The following is a 22625-nucleotide window of genomic DNA, read 5'->3' on the forward strand; positions in this document are numbered from 1 at the left end:
TAGGTTTCTAATCATTTCGCAGACAGTTATACAAATTTTTACGAAAAAATATTCTAATGTAAATATACATTTTTAAGATATCAATATCACATAAAATAATTTATTTGCTATTGTGGTCCATATTCTGTGATCATTAAAAATTTTTTGATGATTTTTAACCATTCCGCGTTTTCTATAGTTGTTTCTATCATAAGTCGAAGTATTGTAATCTAAGTACTTGTAAAAACGTACATTATGAATAATCTATAATGCTTAAAGGGGGGGGGATTAAGTCCCCAACCACTCACAGCGCTTATAAAGCGTCACCTTAAACATTTCTCCAAGAATTTTATTGAAATGTTCAACAGTTGGTTAAAAATAATTTACACAATAAAACGGAAGAAAAATTGGCTATGCATTTTAGTTGCATTTTAATTTTAGTCACTAGGTATTGCATATTATACTACAAACAAAACTAATATTAAATATAAATTATTAATTATACGAGTATAGTAATATTTACTTATATATACGTTTATTAATTTTTTTTCATTTTATTAAAAGAAATTTACAATTTGTTATTTAAAACAATAAGTAAGTAATTTATACGTATATACATTTTTACAGCACATGAAAGGTTTGTGCAGGAAATTATTCATTAGCAACATCTCCTAATATACATATCAATTTATAATTAATTACCTACCAAGGAATTGAATGGAATTATATGGAACGCTGAGAATGGTACATGAATTAGAGTTCCCACTGATATTTTTTGCCACTTTAAACCTTGTGTATAACTTGTACAAGCACCGTAACACATTATAGTATCATATCAACCCGTATAAGTGATACCATTCTATAAATGACTACGTGTAAATGCTGGTTCGTGAACTAGTGACTCAAACATTTTCAATTTCGAGTTGTTTCACAATATAGCATAGCATTGATTATAAATATTGCAATAAACATTTTAATTTTAATAATTAAATTAATTAAATCAAAGTGTGTTGATTATATTTATATGTTTTTTATTTTTATTTTATTTTTATTAATAATATGTTCAACCAAACTAATTACGATATTATTAGGTACTTCTTTAATTGTATAATAGTGACATAAACTGTACATCCTTAGACGTGAAAAGACTGTTATTGAGAGCAAACAGTTTTTCACGATTTTTACCAGTTGAGCCGTTTATCGATAGTAGGACAGACGCTTGTTAGGTTATTTTGATTAACATTGTGGCAGCCGACGGTAAAATTGAGGAAGGAGCGTCCTCGGTCATTGTGCGGTAATGAGACATTTTTATTTAGTTGTTTTCGCTCGTTTAATACTTTTTTTCGATAATTTAATATCAATATCTAATGCAATGTACCTATGTAACTGTATAATAAATATTCAAATTTCGAAGTTTCGGTTGATCTGGCCTTTGATCCTGCTGCAGAGGAGAAGATCCAAATTCCGTCTTATTTACCGACTATACGGGTTTTTTTTTTTTGCAGTGTATGAGCGTTCTTAATGTAAACGAATGAATCAATAATTTATTTACGAATTAAAATGTGAAAGGACAATAAAATAAAAATGTACATAATATATAATAATAATATAACGAAAATGTAATGATTAAAGAATTAGAGAGTATCCTCCGCGTCTAACTATTGTAGCAGCATACGTGTAATGGTTATTTAATTAATGTTGTCGTCGTAGAACCCGTTACGAGAATCGTACGAAAAGACAAGCGGTCCAGTGAAATCGTCGTCAAAAGGCTGAAAAAAAAACAAATACATTAAAATGATATAATTACGTATGTTTAAAGACATATTATGTGGAATTGATTTATGAACTTTAAGCTTATGCTAGCGCGGTTGAATTCTGTCAAAAATACCACTATTTAACGATGTTTAACAGCCGTTATGGCGTAAAAATTACAAACTTGATAGCTCGCAGCCAAAGTTAACCTAAATTTTCCTTGATAAAAAAAAACTCATCGTTTGTTTATTATAAATTCCTCGGTTGTTTATCACGTCCGTACGCCTCAATACGATAACATATTATACCAACATATCTTATAGTAATTTAAAAAGATTTTGGACAAGCCGTTGCTGAGCAGTGGCATGCGTCCAAAATTAAATACGACATCGTTTGGCTCCCGAAAAAATGGCCCTTCAAAATTTTTAAGGTATTGCCGTTATCGAATTCTGATATTTATTGTCATAACGAGAGTTTTTCTGATTCTACCGCACGGTCTACAAAGTTATACGATAAATACACCGTTTTATACGATTCCTAAACGACGCGAATCGCATATTCCATTGGTGTTTCTCTTTAGATCTTAAAATGTATTTAAATTAACTTATTTTCGTTTTGAAATCCGATTCTGCTGAAGACAGTGTAACGCGCGCGACCAGGGCTTAACAATAACTGTACACAATTATTGTGTGCACTGCGACGTGCTGTCACTGTGAAGTACAACGAGCGAGTAATACGGAATATGAAAGCGTGTATTAAAATCTTATTCGTTTGGTGTCACGAAAACATTTGTTTATGTCAACGAATACCGTTTATACCGAACGCGGGGAAAAGTCATACAAGTGATGTCTAAGGTGAATTTAAATCGATTTTCATCGGTAACTGTAAGTCAGTGTGTTCGAAAAATGTCACATCTTAAACCGTTCCCGATTCCTCGCGCGGTAGCGTTGACGTTTCCACGCACATCCACCACACTCGTAAATCTAATTGCGGTGATGATATTATTATAACGATCGTTGCGCAACCGGTCGTGCCTGTCGTTTCGAGTGGCGCGCGCACGTCGTAAAAACATACAAGAAAAAAGTACACGACTTCTCTGACGACTGTTGCACTACTACCAGGAAATCTTATGTTTCGCCTTGAACGGACTCGTCGTGTTCTCCTCCTACTCGGCTCGACCGCGAGCACCGCTAAGGCACAACTGCCACCGACGAGCTCGTGGCACGGGCGGCGGCCGGCACGTGTTGCTTCGTCCCGACTCCGGTACCCGGGACCGACCGGTTACCGGGTTATCGTTTCATTCCGTTCGTCGCCCTTTATTATCGCGTAATTTCTCCGGTGCGCGGTCCGTTTTCCTCGACCGCTACACTGTACCGTCTCTATACTAGTACAGGTTGATATTCGTCGGACGCAACTTTCGGTGAACTTTCCGGTGAATTCCAAGTCTTAAGGACACTTCCCTGATCCCTCCCCCTCCCATCTAAATACGATTTCCGTGCACACGTACAGCAGTTTGTTCCGGGCGGGAAAGGTTTAAACGCCCATTATAGAGAATGCGGCTGCACGAACAAAAATATTGCTTATTCCCAGCAGACTAAACACGCGAACAACTTCGGTATTTCCTTATATCGTAGTAGCATATCACAACGGTTTTAACATTTTATCTACCTTATTTTATTAGTGTTCCTAAACGGTTTGATAAAAACACATTTTTTACATTTTTTCGGTTCCACAGGTAATATTTTACGATGAATGCATGCATTTCTCTAATCCTAAATTGCTTATTTTTGAAAATAATTGAGTACTGCATTTGTTCAAAATGTGCTGAAACCCATAATAACTAATAAATAGATGTATCGCGTTGCAAAAGGTTTGGGAATACTTGTGCGCTTAGAATATGTGTTGGTGTGTTGCACAATATAAACTGGAAAAACGATCAGCTTGAAGTGAGAAATCCCAATATTTTGATTTTTGAAAATATTTACACTCGTATTTTAAAATCAAATAGGAGTTTATTAATAATTATTGATTGCTGAACATGATAAAACAAGCTTGATTGAAAAATCTATATAATAACTAATTTATTCAGTTCATTCTTTTAGCTACTAACAATCCAGTTTGTCGTGTATTAACTTAAATTTGTAATATCACGTATTACAGTATCTTGTTGATCGTCATAGACATAAACGTTGCGAGTAAAACTACAAATATTACTAAAGTATCGATGGTTAATTACAATATCTTAACCAATAATAAATTATGGCTACAACGAATCGTTCAAGTCGGTGAGCTAGATCAAAGTAGAGATTACATAATTGTACTCAATGATTGAATATCAGCTAATATTTCGTTTACATTGTGCATCGTTATGGACCATGATATCCTATTACAATCGGTTCATTGAACTAAATTTTTTTACGGTGAAAATTTTCCACAGACGTCTAATACATTATTTGTACACAATTTGTACGTCAAATTAATTAATTCGTAATAATCACAGTAGCCAATCGATTTAATAAGGCTGTTGGTATAAACAATATCAGTATTGGCTAATTTTTAGAATTTATTGGACAACAACCGTGGTATATTAAACTAATATATGTTTACGAATTTTTTCTTATGATTTTTAAATAAATAAATGTCAAAATGTTCAATATAGATTTTTAACAAATATTTAATATTATTACCTTTAGGTAACACTACCGATATTTGACATTTTTCAATTTCTCGTGAACTTTAATTAATTATTTTTTAATATGTAATATAACAACAGTGAGTTACTAATGTTGTATAACTTCAATTATGGAACAAGTTGAAACATTTCAAAGTACCTCAGAGGTATGAAAATCAAACAGAACGTTTATTATTATAATGCTTTTGTTAGAAGTTCTAAGAATGTAGGAAATTAATCTACGTTTTTAGTGGTTTTGTTTAATTTGTAATTAAAATCAAACGTTCCAATTAAGATAAAATAATTTATTTGTTTGTATTTTAGTAATTAGTTTAGGTTCATGTGTCTTAATAAAATGAGACATATTAGAATATGAGTAGCTGCAAAGTTAAATCCATTATTTAATATTTTGAACAGCTCAAGTACGATTAAACACATAGTTTAGAATACCAAAATCCGAAAAGTATTATTTCTGAAATGGCACGCGATACGTTTCTAAATTGTGTTCTAAATAAAATACCATCACAATATTATTATAACCTTCGAATTGTAAATTATTAAAATTGATCATAATAAATAATTTAGGTGGTTCGGGTGATTTTGTGAGCCTGGTTTATCGGTTTGTCATGTTCAATACCAGCTGTCATAATATCTCGTTTAAAACGTCTCACTATTATCTCGGTACGAGAGGGAAATTAGAATATCTGTCTACGCCATTAGATGTAGTGTGTTACTGATGTTAATAATTATTATATCAATGTACAATTTGTAAGCAAAAATTATTATCTAATAACCTATTCGAAAATATCAAGTCCGTTGAAATATGATATATGTATTTTCGATTTTTAGGATGCAAAGTTATAATATTTGTATGTTACCGAGAAATGTGATGAGCATAACGGTTGGGAAGCATTGGTGCTCTGTTGATCTACTATCGATGGAAATTTTCTTTGAACAAACATCACATGCGTAGTAGGACTTTGTGCGGTGCGAATTACTATATATACGGTGAGCTAAAGACATACTATTATGCATATTAGGCCAAAATGTTTTCACACACACACACACACACACACACACACACACACACACACGCATGTATGCGCGCAAAAACGATTTTCATCTAATGAAAATTTTCATGTGACCCGTTAAAAGGTTAGCAAACACATAACACGAGCATGGGTTTTCATCGTTATGAATATTCTCGTATGGCACGATAAAGTGTCGATTTTCCTGGTCGTTTTCTAGCACAACAGTTGAGTGAATGAGTTGCTCACACGAACAGGCTAAACAAGTAAATCAACTTTAAGCTGTGTCGCTGGTTTATTTCAGTGAATTATTTTTCAACACATCGAGTTGCATCAAAATGTACTCACTCATCTATTGAAATTTCTGGTTTTTGTTTTAATTCTTTAATTACGCGTATTTTTTTAAAGCTACAATGTGGTTAGTTGAAAACATTTCAATTTTTCAAATTTTAAAAGCATGATTAAACATATGATTTTAAAAGAAAGCCCACGATTTGAATTTATCGAATATAGGTTGAAATAATTAAAATTGAATTATTAGTAACGCAAATGTTAATGAAATAATATTAAATTTAAAATAAAAATAATGAAATCACATATAAAAAATAAAATGCTATGGCTTGAAAGTAAAATAATATAATCAAAACTATGTATACATAATATAGCTATATATACATAGTATATATAACCGAGTATATGCAATATATTACCCTTCACCTAGTTTTGATTTGATAAAATTTGAACAAATATGATAAACTTTCAGAATAATTTAGAATATGCAATTGTAATTGCACTGAACCATATGAAGTGGAGATTTTAATACAATTTTATTTTTAACAGTTATAAAGAATGTAACTTATTGGAGTCAATTTATATATAACATTTAACTACATGCTATGAGGGTAAATGTTGATAAAAATCCATATTTTTTATCGGTACCATTTAATTCAAGTAATTGTTTTGCAAGTATAAAGTTAAAGGTAATTTGAGTAAATAACATAAGGTGCTTTATGGTGTTCCGAATTTATTACCTAGTTGTTTTTTTAATACGTTAAGTCAGTGCTTCCCAAACTTTGGGAACCGCTGCGTTAAGTGATAAAGATTATGAAATTTATGTTTTTTCATTATATTAACATATCTAAAATGGAAATTGATACGAGTATGATTGCCCTTGAATGTTTTTTCTTATTGTTTTAAATCCATATAGTTTTATTTAATTAAATATTTTATGGAAATATGGTAGATACGGATGTAAGATTGTCCGAAACGAAAAACCAGCAAAGATCAATTTTATAAAAAAAAAATAATGACGATGTAAACATGTTTAAGTTAAAAGTAAATATATAATTCTATTGTATATGTAGTATACATTAAAAGAAAAAGATTAAATTTATAAATTACATAGTTTGTTCAATTCATCGGTAAGACAACCTTATCGGTTGATTTATGCCAATGAAACTGAATAAGTTATCCAATATTTTTTCTAAATGGTTGCATCCAAAAATCGCACACATTTGATTTTAATCCCAAAAATGTTGGTATACAAAAACCGCGCACTTAATGGATTACCAGGTAAGTATATCGTACAGTCAAATACCACACACTTATAGTGGGTAAAAACCTCACTATATAATGTACTAATAATAATGTATTTTGTATAAACGAATGTTGTATACCTATATAATTTTAAAGTTAATTGTTACATTCAAAAGCTTATCTTATTGCACGTTGATGTGCTCGAAAAATAACTAGTACATTTGTCGACCGAAACGCGTGGTATAACGTAAAGTTTATATATATATATATATATATATATAAATATTATATAAAAAAAAGTGTTTTTATAAATGAATTTTAAAACTATTGATAGTAATAAAATTTGTGAGACGGGATGGTCTAGAAGGCCCAATAAACCCTAAGAAAAAGAAGAAGAAGAAGATAGTAATAAGGGTGCAATTTTTATTTTTTTAAATTTTTCAATGTCTATATACATTGTACCTCAATAAATTGTTTTTGAATAAATATGTAGTAAAAATAATAAATAATAAATTATATATCATTATAAAATGTACAGTTTTTGGAGTCGTCGTAATAAACATTGTTACTAAATATACCTAGTCATCGTCATTGTTATGCGCATAATAAGGTATCCCGATATCGATATTATTTTCGGCATAAATTATCTACTTTTTATAGCTTGAATTATAAAAAAAATAAAATGAACGACACAATCTCTATAATGGTCCCTGAGGCTTGAATTGTTTAGGCATGAAGCCTTTTCGGTGTAAACCCATTTTAGAAGGAAAAAAATAATCAAAGTTTTATTCCAAATTGAAGAAATAAAACGTTTCGAGCGTGGGATAAATAAAGTATTTACATAAACAGAAGTAATAAAAATGATAAGTTTTATTCGCAGTAGTCACAAAGTATACAGTTCTAAATAAAAACTTCCACATACTGTCTCAAATTTAAATATAATATGCGAACTCATTTCATTTTTTTTTCTTTTCCCGCAAAAGAATGTGTTAATGCATTACGCGTATTAGTGTTGATAGTTCGTATTTGATCGATGCCGATTTTAGTACAATCGCGTTTATATTCAATTATAATATTTTCACAAGGTTTATTTTTAAATGATCGTTACCAGTAACAAATCATTTCAGCAGGGTTTCGTGCGCGCTTGAAGTGTACAAGCCATATCGGGGTTGTCAAACACGGCGATTGGTCTTGCGCAAATAATTTCCAATATTATCCACTGTCTGAATATAATACGTGAAACGGTGCAGACCCGGTGTGAGAACATCGGGGTACATAACATATTTAATTTCCGTTCGTTTTCGGTGATTAAACGATTTGTGTACACACAACTCGCATAGCTACAGGCGATGAATACCTAATAGATGTGCATATTAAAGCCTAAAGGTACAATCATGTGTAATATTCTGTGTTATTGTATTAATTAATTAATTAATTAATTTTTTCTCTTGCTTTTGACGCATCGACATTGCTGTAGCGTAATTGTTGCGTTAAATAAAACAACACCTATTCATTTACATTCAATTTTACCTCGTATTTACATTTTCTGTAGGATTTTTAGACTTTTTTTTTATAGTATTCTACGCGTTTAGTAGTTTTGCATCGTACAAAAATTGTGATAATAACCAGAGGATGATAATATACTGTCAAAACGCGCATCCTCTTCCTGTTTTGTTAGCCATTATTTCGAGGGAGTACGTTGTCTATTACACTTTTTAAAGATAAAACATATCAATCAAATGTATATAATTTCAAACGATTTTGAATTTGAAACGTGTAACAAAATTAAAACCCGTATTGGTGCTTTGGTTTTTAACAATGGCTAATACATAAGTTGAGATTTTAAAAATTTACTAAATATTCCAGATTCTGGCGATGCGATTTATGTTTTGACGTACGAAACACTTAAGTATTTACAAAGCTGAAACTATAAGTAATTTACAACATATTGTTAGTTGTCGTCTTACATCTATCCATTTTTTCTTTATTAACGTCCGAGCATATGTTTAATGAAAACTGAAGTTGGAATAAATAAATAACTATCATACCAACTATCTACAGTAGACTATTCGACAAATAAATTAAAGTTAATCCAAACTAGTGAATGTTATTATTTTTACTAAAAAATAAAGGTTAGGTAATACGACGTCTCATCACATAGCCATTTATTGAATGGAACATCCGTGATTTTGTCGTAGTTATTTTAACGCTCCGTCATCATTATGCGAAATTATAGACATCAAACATTTGAGCTCAGAAATAAAAAATTACCGTAAAATCTAGGTTATTTCTTAAATCTTTATTTGTCGTTGAAAAAAATTCTCTGAAAACATTGCGTTAGAGAAGGGATTCACCCAGTAATGGCCGTTTTCTTTCGACAAATAGTTTTTTTAAATTAAATACGCAAATACCGCCCATTTTTAGTTGTACACTTCTATTATTGAAAAATTAAAATTTTTTCAAGTAGAAATATATTAAATATTTAATAAAAGTTTATCAGTCATGTATTTCGAGTAATGCAACCGTGCTCCAAGCCTTCTGTATACAGACAGCATTGTACAAATACCGTATGTGTTTACGCCGCAAAATTTGTGCTTGTTGCAATGTATATTATACGTTTATACAGAACGACTATATTAATAATAATAGTAAACTGTGGACCCTATGTGCCGATGTTGCGGCAGTGTTCTCCAAAACGGTTATAATGACGACATATCCAACCGCTTCGAGATCGACGATGGTATCGTCGCAGGAAAACGCCGTTAGCCTGCGCATGCCTAAGAAAGTACGGCGACAGTAATTTATTCCATTTACACGCCAGTGGTTTTTAAACCGTTCAAATAGATAACCGATCGTTCTAATGCGAATTGACGACCTATATACAAATTTGGACTACACAGGGCGTGTTAAAGTTATTTTTAAACAGGGTAAAGTTAATTTTCGTATCGATTTAAGCGATAACGAGTTTAAATCAAAATAAATGTCCCAACAATATCGAATTCGAGTTGATTAGGTAAGCGTTAACTTTGTCTCAATTTCGATAGATTTAGTTCCTAAATACTCGATTTTATTTATTTTTTAATCAATTTTTATCCCGTAATAACATACAATTATGACTCTTTAGAACAAATTTTACATGATTTCACCACAGGAAAAAAAAATAAACAAACATGTTTCGTTAGAAATTTAGAACCAATTAAATCGGGATGGCTCTATGAATATTAGGAACTTCGTTTTAAATAGAGAGTTAACGCGAGAGTGAACAAGGGAAGTTAATATTAAGTTGATAAACACTGAAATTAGCGCTTAAAATTGATAAGTTCAAATTAACTTGGTTCATTGAGTTGTTAACTCATAGCCTTGCGTTTAACGCAAATTCGATTATCGGTTGGGTCGTCGAGAGGAGACAACACATTTTCGGACTTTGGGTTCGCTGAATAAGACGCACGCCCGAGAAACCTCTACTGTACAGTCATTTTTTTTTTCATTCGGTCTAAAGAAACAATCCTACGACGTCCGTATACGGTAGATCTGAACTCGTTTCAGAACGGGAATACGTTATTTCTTATAATACATATACATTTATAGATATTGAATTCATGAAATGTGTCGCAGCTGTCGTAAGTAGTATCAAGGATTTGTTTTGTTCGTTAACTCGCATAATAATATTACATAAAATATAATATAATAAGCATTCATACAGTATACGCATTATAAATTATACTATTATTATAAATCTAATATGTTATGGTAAATAATACTATCTAACATACTAACTATACTGTTGTTAATACTTACGTATTCAATGTTAATGGGCGTAGGGTACGAACAAGGATAGCAGTCCATGTAACTGATTCCGTCATCGTTCGAGTTGCACTCGCACGATTGACATTTCGGTGCCGACGCCGTCTTCGCTATCCTTTTAGCGAAAACTTGTAAGAATTTTTTTACCAAATTTAAATTGTCGGTTTCCATTTTCTTCGAGGTGAATAGAGAACCTGATACACAAAATTTTAATTTTTATCGTCATAAAAAACTCACACCTGATGTCGTAGGTAGGTGTGCAGCGCAAATTAATAATAAGTTATACTCAAATGCAGTATAGGTACTCTTAATATATTTTTCAAATTGTATATAAGAATTAACATGGATAAAAACAAAAATTATGGAAAAAGTAGAATAAATAATGTATAGATACGGGTTTTGATGTAAAAAGTAACCAGCTATCTTTTAAATACAATAAACATCGGATCGATCTGGCTTTAGTTATTTTCTTAATATGAATATTTCATAGGAATATACAGCCGTATAGAAAATATATAATTTGAAATATTTAGCATGAATAATATAACGGTAAATGATTTTATAGAGTAAAATATTATGTAATGTTATCGTCATCGGACTAGAAATCCTGATTTATTTTGACTTTTATTTTGAAAATATAGATAACATGATAAGAGTAAACTTAACGATTTAAAAAATAGACTACTTTGGTATTTTACCGTTATTTAGTGTAGTGATAAAATATGTATTTTAGAGTATTTATTTAAAATAATAAAGAATCAAAATTACAACACTTGTTTACTTAACAGAATTAATTTGATAAAAAAAACTTTTTAATTTAATAATATTACTGTTAAAGTATTTCAAAAGGAAGATTTTTAAAGTGAATATTGCTATGTTGTTGATTTTTGATTTATTTTGATGGTGCTGCAAATATAATAAGAGTATATTTAATTAACGTGAACGTAATATGGGATTAAGTTGGAAAGAAAAACTTTTAAACGAATATATAACTGTAGACAATATGTACCTAGTTAATAATAATTTCTTCTAGAAATAATCATTAAGGTCATTAGTGGAAAAGATTTTATGTATTTATTTTGGGTGCAACTATTTTTTTCATCGTCTATATGATAATAGGTACTATACTTACTATCTACAATACTTTTTCGATTATGTTTATAGGTCAACTATTTATCTATATTTTATTTTTACTTTGCTTTGACATGCTTGTATTTCAGTATTATTCAGGGTCGAATGATTATTCCTGACTTGAAAAGTGTTTAAAAAATCCGGTAAAGTACTACAAATGAATATATTAGAGTATAAAAATCAAAACAAATGGAAATAATTAGAAACTACATTTTTTTTTAAAAATTGTTATCGACAAATGTAGTTTAACACAAGAAAATGTATTACGAAAATAAATTTCGTAACATTAAAAGAATTTTATATTTTTTTATTTCAAAAACAAAATTAAATTAATATTCTCTCGACATTAAAACATATTTATGTACTCTAATGTGGCATAAATATTTATGTCAGAATTATAATTGAAATTGTATTCAAACACATTAATTATTACGTTAGAGCAATTACAATTGTTATTTAAATTATTCAAAGAGTTAACCTCTTGTTTTCATTTTTCATTTTAAGCATTAACAATCATAAAAACCGTAAATTATTACTTTTGAACTTAGAGAAAAACACGTTTTCAAAAAAATTACAGCGAAAACATATTTTTTAACTAATTTATTTTTATCGCAAAACTAAAAACTCGTAAATCGAATATTAATTTGGAGCATTCATATTTTTTAAGACAGGGACTAGGATCCATGAATTTTAACTTTAACGTGTATTAGAGCTTACAGAGTTTTAGAATGCTTAATTGTAGAAGGTTTTCAAATTATTAAAAACCAAATATTTGAGTTTTTATGTTCAATCATTTTGTCCCTATCGCAGCGACGAAATTACAATTTCTTTTCACTCCACGCAACCTATATGATATATATATATATACGATACGACGAGTGGTACGAGTTCGCGTATTCGATTTAATACCAATATTTAAACAACAAACCGTTCGACTCCAAAACGAGCGGCGTACAGAGTCCCAGCGTGTTTTTCAGTTTCACCTGTTTTCTGAGGCCCATGTCTCCCTTAAGTGCCTTGTAGTCGTTTCTCGTGTACGCGGTTTCGGCGTCGATACCTGAAGAAAAAAAAACAAAATACGAAGGTCAAACACGGTTGTAATATAATTATACGTTCTTACTAGCCGACAGTGTCATCATTTGGGGTGAGGGGGGTAACTCATTCATTAGTCACAATCTAGAGTTTAGCTATTCTAAATTCGGCGCATCATCAAAATTTAAATATGTATTTTATAAAACCATTAACATAGACTGCCATAGTCTAGAAAAAACTGAAAACTGACGGCACTTCAAATCGAAATATAGTCGCACACGCATGCACTACGCAATAATATTAAGTCAATAATATTGTTGAACAGCCACATCGTACACATAAATCATTTAGCGTGTCGATCATCGACAATCGACGACCCGACGATGTTATGTGTAATATAAATACATCGTAATATTATATTATTAGACTATCGGTCGGTGATATAATAATTATGTTCTTCTTTCCGACGCACGGTATTATCTGCACGTTTATAAAGGCACAAACTTGTACTGTATTAAAATATAATCACCGTCACACTGTTGAAATCGCCGCACGAGCGAAATAGAATATACTTTCTCTCAGTCTCTCTCTCTCTCTCTCTTTCTCTCTCTCTATATATATACATATATATATTTTCCTTTTGTATCCTTTTTTTTTATAGGACTCAACAATGTTTAAAAAACGCCGCAATTAAATTATTCGATGTGTTAATATACAGAGTAATTTTTTAAACTTGCTCATCTTTTTTTTTGATACTATGATTTTTTCTGACTTTTTTAATTTATTCAAAATATATGCGTATTACGAAATTATAATATTTTATAATACTTAGATTTTTTTTAATAACTCTTTAACTCTTTAGGTTAGTTTTTTTGTAGAAATATTAAATTTTATTTTCTCAAATGGGAATACCGATTTTTTTTTAAACAAATAATTTTTCTGTAATTATTGATAATAACTTTTGAAATTATTCAAATTTAAAGTTGCGTTTGAAAAGTGCAAAGTATTTTGTAAACTAACTTTTCTTTAAATAAAATACATGTGTTTCGAAATAGTAGCAAATAACGACTTGATAAAATGAAAAATTACATTATATCATTGAAAATAAATATTTATTCTGTTGTACCGTTCAAAGAAATTACAATAGGTCCTTTATAAATAGATTTGAATAATTCCGAAAGTGCTGGTACAAATATTGATCACCTTACAAAAACAACTTTAGAAAAGTTAACTGATCGTACAAATAATTTTGTAAATATATAATAAAATGAATAATATAGTGTATAGTAAATATATTTAAAGCATAAATGTTTTCATTTCAAACACAAAATTCAAAATCGCCACGGGATACACCCTAAGAGCTGTCATTATCCATGTATTTGTTGGAAAATATAGGCTTACATTGTACACGTACAATATTTCAACAAATCCGTATTCGACGAGATGCGTTTGTCAAACATAATTATTATGCCTGCTCAAAAATCACCCTATGTACAGTTATAACATAAAGACGATTAATATTTAACAAACCAACTTTGTACGCGCGTTTGTGTCGTATATTTTATGCGTATCTAAGTGATGTCATACCGTCAAGATGGACCACTGTTCTCTATACGCTTACTTGAGCACTGCGTATAACCACGGTTAGCGGCAGTTCCGTACGATTGAAATGTATACATATATCATACTATTACCATATTACGTACATTCACCGTCCTTCTGTGCATACAGCGTGTATTGCGCAGGCCCGCGCACGCTCGAGGTCTTTGCACTCTTTCACTGCGTTACTTAATGTACATCACGATAACCCTCTCACGAGCGAGCCTTAGTGATTTACTTGCACGCGGTAGCGTATTTTTGGGGGAGAAAGTATGGGGTTCTAGGTCTCGATCCCCCAATAGAAGAAAAAAAAGAAAAAAAAATCATAAGATACTTGCTGCAAATGTACAGAGAATGAAAACAGTAATTTATATCATGTGCTTGTGAATAATTTAATTTGTATTTATAATAATATAATAGTATAATTATATATTCAAAATATATGTATTTTTATAAATTTATAAATTCACTTATTTCTTAGGGATACTTAAGCCCCACACCCCCGGAGAATAGGCACGTATAATTCGTACGCATTTATTGTACTTACTTATCAGCTCTCCTACGCATCGGTCAGCAAGGGATTTATATACGCGTGACCCTATGCAAATTTCGTCCATTATTGGCCTGAATGTTAATCGATAATTTGGACTTTAGGCTTAAGAGTTCATTTTTTTCCATTGAAATTGTTTTTGCGACCACATTGTTTTTCAAAATTCACAAATATAATTGTATTTTTAAGAGATTAAAATGTTATAGTTTTCAACAGTGCAACGGATTTTGCTTGATTTACGATTAACTTGAGGAAAGTGAGGGAATCTGCCTCCTAGTTTTTGATGTTTACTCTAATAAGAAAACTGAAACAAATGCCTTCACATGACTTTAACTAATTCAACTTTTTCATTCTGCCCGAAAAAACCTTGATGGTACGTATCTATTTTGAAAATTTTAAAGTCGGTAACAATTTGAATATTTGTGTTTCAAGTTAAAAAATATAAGAGATAAATAAAAAAATGTAAAGTTATGAAATCGTACATTAATGTGGTACTACGATTCAAGCTCGATCGCCGATTCGTACGAAATTCAATTTTTTTGTAAAAATGTGATTTTTTCGAGTAGAAAATTATTCTTATTTTTCGGAATTTTAACTTCAAAATTCAGAATAAATATAAATTGAAAAAATGTACCATACGTTAAGTTGATATTTTGAATATAACTTAAAAACAAATTCATATTATCGAACACTTTCGGTTATATTAATTTACAAGAATTAAAAAAAAAATATAAAATTACTTAATTTATTAAGTGAAAGATCGGCATGAAATTTTAAATGATGAACTTTTTAGCTTTTACAGTCGTTAAATTATGTATTCCCTACGGCATATATCTGTATATACGATGATCGTTCGAAAAATTCCGTTTATCATACAAACGATTTATGGATATTCGATATTAATCTTAAAAAGAAATAGACAATTAAAAAAATATTTTATATTCGACTGATCGACTCACACGACTATTACGCGCACATATTAAAACCTCAGTATATTGCGATAACTGAAAATTGAAGCGCTCTAATTCTTGAGATTAATCAATACCCGTGACAAAAACTCGAAGTTTTATTCAAATTTGTGCCGCATTGGTAACAAGCGTAATGCCTCGCGATGTTTACATACATCGCGATACGAATTTTTGCATTATATCGCAATACCTCTGCTGCTACCACTACTGTTTACTGCAGTACGCTCTTATGTGAATATTATAATACGATTCGCCGATTTTAAAATATAATATTGTATTTGTAACTATTATTATTTATTTTTGTTATTTTTAAACTACGAAGGCGATAGTTTAACGTTATGCCCCGTTACGTGTCTGCATATTGTTGTAGCATAGCTATAAATATAATGTTATATTGTGCAGGCAGATCGTGGCACATCTTCAACCTTTAAGCTCCCACTAACGGAACACGGTCGATTGGAAATCGTTACGCTACGTCTTCGACATATTGCCGAGATAACATTTGTCATTAATCGGCCGACAGATCGGTCGCATGATAATGGTGTAATGACTACTATTTCGCAGGGTCTGCGAAACGAATAATAGTGTTATAAAAAGAAAAAAATCACATGGTATTTGGCGATAATAGATCATTTAAAAAAACTTTTTGGATTTATATAATCCAACGTCTTCGGTAAAGATACTTAAAAGTATAACATAAAGTATGTAACAAAATGTTTGTGTTAATTTTTTAAGCATTGAAGTATTTCATTATCAGTATCTGATGTGATTTGGGTGTAGAATATTTCATAAATATTTTTAAGCAAAAATCAATTTTCGTCAATAAATTAATCGTTTTATAATTACACACACTTAAATATGCATTATAATCTTAAATCTGTGTTGAACATGTGTAAGTTGATAAAAAGTTTTCTTAACTAGTTTTAGTATAAAAATAAGGATACAAAATTTAGGATAAAAATAATTGTTTTGTTTATTTTAAATTATTTGCAAATAATAAAAACGAAAATAATTGACACACCTATTAAGGTATATTAACATACTTTAAAACATAATTATTTTTCTAAAAAGTAAATTTTACATCTCTACTATTCGAAAATTAATAAAATTTCTGCCCCAAATTTTACCTGACACTATATAGGGTCGAACATTTTAATACACAAAAGTTGTCTTGGGAAAAACTTTCATTTTTAATTGTATTGAACGACGATCGACTTGCGATCACGCGACTTGTTCGCAATATTGCCATTAGGAGAGGTCAAGGGGATTTTAGTACGTGGAACGCCACGTTTGTACATTATCATCACCATATAACCATCTACTTACGAATACGTCTAAACCGAAGGCGTTGGTAAAGATTATTTATGAAGAAGGTTTGATACATTTAGATAATAATTATTTCGAATATTACTCATTGATTTACTATATGAGATTTCGTCAATGTAAAGTCCCAACTCCCCTTACCTTACCTATACCACTGGTCTAAATGTAAGACGTGAAATAAAATCGTATTAACACACTGACCGAATAACGAGCTGCCCGATCGTGACTTATCCATGACGAACGGCTTGTCCATTAAAACGTGTAACTTGATACTTTTCTCCGTGATTATGTGGTTGATAACAGAATAGTCCAACTAGAAAAACACGAATGTTATTATATAATAATAATAATAATATTGTTATTATAGTTATTTGCTGGTGTGCACAAACGCGCGATGGATGTTGATCTCACACGCGCAACGTTTTTCAAATGGATTATGAAAAAAAAAAAAATATTTGAAAAAGGTACGAGTACATCAAATTCGAGTGGAAAAGAAAATTATTTTTTGAACAATGGAAATGAAATACGCAGACCCTATGTTTATGTTCATTCAGATTGTGTTGCAAATCGATATATTAATTTAATTAAAAATACAAATGTTTAAAAGTGCACTAAACAGCATACATTTAATTTAATATTGTAATAACGTGCACGAGTCTTTTTTTCTTCTTTGAAGTCGGCTAACTGAAAGCTAATAAAGAATAACAGTGCTACCGGTGACCAATTGCTAACTGCTTCATTGATTTGAAAATAAAATTTAAATACGTTGAAAAATCAGAGTGTCGCGCTATAATTGTGTAATATATGACTCAGGGATGCACTGTACATTCAATAATTACATACACCCGTGTTAATATATTATCTATGCTTGCGGTTCAAAGGTGATAAATATAACGCTGGTAATCATGGTTACCATCATATTCAAGGGATCACAGCTACTGCATGGAATCAGTATAAATATTATGGAGTGTCCCATTCTGAATTGCAATTTTGACGCGAACTTAATCGCATTGAACACGTCGGAATTGCCGTCGCCTGAAAAAAAATATATTTAACTTTATAGGAAAAATTTACTAATGTTTTTTTTTTCACGTGAGCGCACCGATTTGTATGTTGTTCAAATACTGCAAGAACAATGTTTGACTAGTAAAAACTTGGTTGTTGACGACAATGCTGTGAGGTTCATCAAAGATGCCGTCTCCTCCGAAGAAAACTGCCGAAAATCTAAAAAAGCAAAGGTGTTTTGTTAACCGAATATTACTTATCATTAATAATATATATTCATGGTTATAGAGATCGCAAAAAACGATATCATGTTTTATTTAATCATTGTTGATAATAATAACTGAATAATAAAATAATAAAAAATAAATAATTAACAGGTAGAAGTCGTTTAATCAAGATTTGTTATAGTTATTTTTTGTCTCAACAACAACTGGAACATAAATTTTATTTTCCTATTCGATTCTACGCATTTACATTCTTATTTTATTTTTTAATTACTTAATCATAGTCGGCACTTCGTATCGACCTTATCTTACTACCCTATCATTGAAATCATAAACCATAAAATTATAGCAGAATGGGACACAACTGGGATCATTTACTGGCCATCACTGGATAAAATTTAATTTCATTGTAAATATTTAATAATGATGATAATTATGATAATGATGATGATTTTATGATAATAAAAATAATAAAAAACAAGCGTTCTATTGAGAATATTTTACTACCTTTTATAATTTGCGTTGTAAATGTATCAACTTTAAAGTCACTCGGGCACGGTTATAATAAACTATCAATCTGTCAAATTTCATTTTCAACCGATGTGTAGTTAAGTTGTTTATAATAACAAAAATAGGCGTTTCGTTCTAAGATAATATGATAATTAATACTTATTGTTTAAAAAAAAAATGTATTTTTAATTATTTTTAAAAGATTTCTTCACAATTTCCGTACGAAGTAACTAAAAATCATATACGCCCAAGAAAATATTAACTTAAATTTCTCTTAATTAGACTACGATAACTTATTTTATAATTTGGTGATTTACTAAAGGTTATAAACGTGTCCAGACATAAACATTAATTGGTAAATTTTCAAATAAATACGTCTATATTCATTTAGTTGGCTATTTATAATTTCTATTTTTCGTATCAATGGCGTGAAGTTGAATGATGAAAATTAAACAAAATTATCTATATTTATACAACAACCATGAATACTTGCCAATCGACTAAGACACTAACATGATGTTGGAACGAGTCTTTATATATATATATTTATTATATTTATTATATATAACAGTCAGCCACCATGCCAGTGTTACACAATACGTAATCGTATTTGTCACCAATGGCGTGTTATCCATACTTAATCGTACCTGATATTAAAGGCGATGAAATCAAAATTATTAGTTGGGCATCCATATTTAAACATCCGTAAAAAAAACGCATCACTTTAGGAAATCCTAAACGCATATACACCTGTATCCAATAATATTTACAAATTGAAGAATTATTCGTGAACGACGAGTTTTCTAAACATCAAAAGTATTTTATTCGGATATTTCGCCTAACTGTTTGCACGCTCATTATTACACTGACGAAAACAATTGTGCTTATTTTTTGTACAGCAAAGGGATATTGTTTATTTATACGAAAAGTGCAGGTAAACATTCTTCCATCTCCACCCCCTCCCCTCTCACGCTTATCGGTCGTCACCTCCGCCACCGATTGCGAGACCTATCCCCGTGCAGAACACGGTGTAGTGGTACCTGTTTCCCGTCATGCCCACGTCGTGCAACTCTTTGACCATTATCGTGAGCAGGGTGTGCACGTTCCGCTTTTCCGTCAGGTTTCTGTTGCACTCCTTGGCCTCGACGATGAACACAATGTCGGCGGACGACGGCACGTGGCTGCCGTTGAAATGCAAAAACTCGCCTTCGGTGATCTCCGTGCCGTTGGCCCCGTGACATCTGCGAAACACGGACGCGGTGTTATAGAAAAAAAAAAAAAAACATTACCATTACGGAGCCAATCGATCTATGCCCGCCTACGCCCGACACGGCAGTGATTTTCAAACATTTTTTTTTTTTTTTTCCGAACACGGCTGTGCTTCCCGCATAATGTTCACAGCGCACGTGCCGTAACGAACTTTTTAAATACTTCTTTTGCTTTCTCCGTCGGGTTTAACTTGCAGGGTGTTATAGAGAGATTATAAGTTATTTTTATCATCGCACAGACAATGCCGGTTTGAAAACCACCACCGTACACGGTATCGATGAGTCCACTAACTTGACGCAGCTCGTCGGTATCCGGACCGGCAGATTCTCTATGGAGCACATCTCGCTGTACGCCGTAGCCGACGTGCACGTTTCGTTCTTGTTGGCGGACCTCAGGCACAGCTCGTAGTACGGGCTGGGATTTATCTGCACGGATCAAACACGTAATCGTCAAAATAACGTTCATAATATCTGGAGCGCACGAAGATTATTTTTTGTCTGTTCGTCTAACGTTTAAAAAATATCCACAGGAATATAAAATATGTGAATAATTCCGTTATTCGGTTATATGGAAAAATAAATAAAAAATAATAATAGTCGAATTGAGCTCTAATATTCGGCAGTGCTAATTGGCAATGAACATTTTTATAATTTTACTCGATTTATTATTAATATTGCGTACACGCAATCTATAAGTCAAATATTATTTTGCAGTTAATAACAGTTCTATATATAATTATAATTTAACACTGAATATTTAATATGGATCCGATGTGTTCGAAAGTATTGATACAGTCGGTCGAATAAGGTGTTTCCGCACAGGATAGCTGGATACGTTTAAATATAAGACCGTCAAGATGCAAGAAAACAAAACGAAAAAACACAACAAATCCACGAGAGTCTACATTTTTAACGGTATACAATGAAAACAGCGTTTTTCCGTTCTGATACAGCTCTTCTCGGCTCCGTATGAAAAAGAAAGATCTTATAAATATTTTACTGCCCATTAGTGAAAAGGCGAATTCCTCGGAATTGCCATGATGAAAAATTAAATTAACTAATTAAAAAATTAAACATTTTTTTCGAATCTTTTTGAAATTATATTATAATTAAAACGTTAATACAACAATCACATAATTTAATGAAGATATTTAACAGATTTAACGGTAGATAATGAATAACTTTGAGAAAATCACAACAAAAAACGATCAACGGTTACAACACGCTTATACGAGTATAATGTAACGAAATCCATGACAAATATAGAAATACAGAAGAAAAAAAAAAACAAAAAAAACGTTTGGTCGATTCTCAAGGTAAAATTAATATATCAAAATTTTCAACGGTCCGTGAAAAAATAACTTTAGGTGATAAACAATCTCATAAACGTAGTTACGCGTTTGATACCGAAATCAACGATAAAATATTTGATGTCGTAACAGTGATGGTTATTTAATAATATTAGGAACTCAAGTGCTAATAATATGGTATATTTCGGGTAAGCTTAAATCGAACGTTATCTGTTCGTCTGTTCGTGTTTTACAATTCGGAAAATACGAAGACTGCCACCGGTAGCCAAATAATGTTATCGGTTATTATTGGAAACAGAATCAATGTAAAATAGAGTTAAAGAAGAATCGAACCCGGTAAAATTATTTTAAAAAAATTTACAGCAATACCATAAATAATCACGTCTACCGGTGATACGGAAAAACAAACAGCGTTATATTTACCACGGAGAAGCACGTGAACAACGGCGAAGTCTTGTGTTTGAAATAGCTGTCGCAGACTTCCACGGTTTGACTGGTAGGCGACAATTTCCTCAACGACGTGTACGAATTGCAACTGTTCTCGTTCAACGACCAGCTCTCCGTGAACTTGAAAATGTCCGATTCCACGTAGCCGTTCGACGACAGCATATCGTCACTGGGCTCGTTGTCCAGAGTGCCCAGCAGTCCTGCGGTTTTCCCGAAATACCATCCTGTTTTTGGCGGTTCGTCGGTTAGAATAACGAATACGTTTCATGAGCGCACTTGGAGTTCATTATGTACTCGGGCGAAAACACAAACTTGAATTTTACGAAACGATACGAAGAACATAGATTTAAATTTAAATTCCGTATAACTCGAAGTGCTCACATTAATTTTAATATTTTATTGTTCGCTCGCTATATCCAGTACTGGTATGCGTGTACGTATTACATTAGTGGCGTTTCCGTAAATTGCATTTTCGCATTGTTATTATT

The 22625-nt window shown here is 31.2% G+C and overlaps 1 protein-coding gene across 2 annotated transcripts in view; it reads right to left on the bottom strand.

Moving 5' to 3' along the window:
- Positions 1-1558: 1558 nt before the first annotated feature.
- The window catches only part of LOC112680523, a 103163-nt gene continuing 82096 nt past the window's right edge, over positions 1559-22625 (bottom strand). For both annotated transcript variants that reach the window (XM_025550741.1, XM_025550667.1), the window contains 9 exons: positions 22114-22361; positions 20673-20806; positions 20153-20353; positions 18476-18597; positions 18287-18408; positions 17575-17686; positions 12830-12958; positions 10765-10964; positions 1559-1748 (listed from right to left, as the gene is read on the bottom strand). In XM_025550741.1, the coding sequence (XP_025406526.1) occupies positions 1668-1748; positions 10765-10964; positions 12830-12958; positions 17575-17686; positions 18287-18408; positions 18476-18597; positions 20153-20353; positions 20673-20806; positions 22114-22361 (1349 nt within the window). In that variant the 3' untranslated portion in view covers positions 1559-1667. The remainder of the gene's footprint in view (positions 1749-10764; positions 10965-12829; positions 12959-17574; positions 17687-18286; positions 18409-18475; positions 18598-20152; positions 20354-20672; positions 20807-22113; positions 22362-22625) is intronic.

The sequence above is a fragment of the Sipha flava genome, unplaced genomic scaffold (genome assembly GCF_003268045.1).
Source record: "Sipha flava isolate LNK unplaced genomic scaffold, YSA_version1 0_pilon_pilon, whole genome shotgun sequence".
Taxonomy (NCBI): domain Eukaryota; kingdom Metazoa; phylum Arthropoda; class Insecta; order Hemiptera; family Aphididae; genus Sipha; species Sipha flava.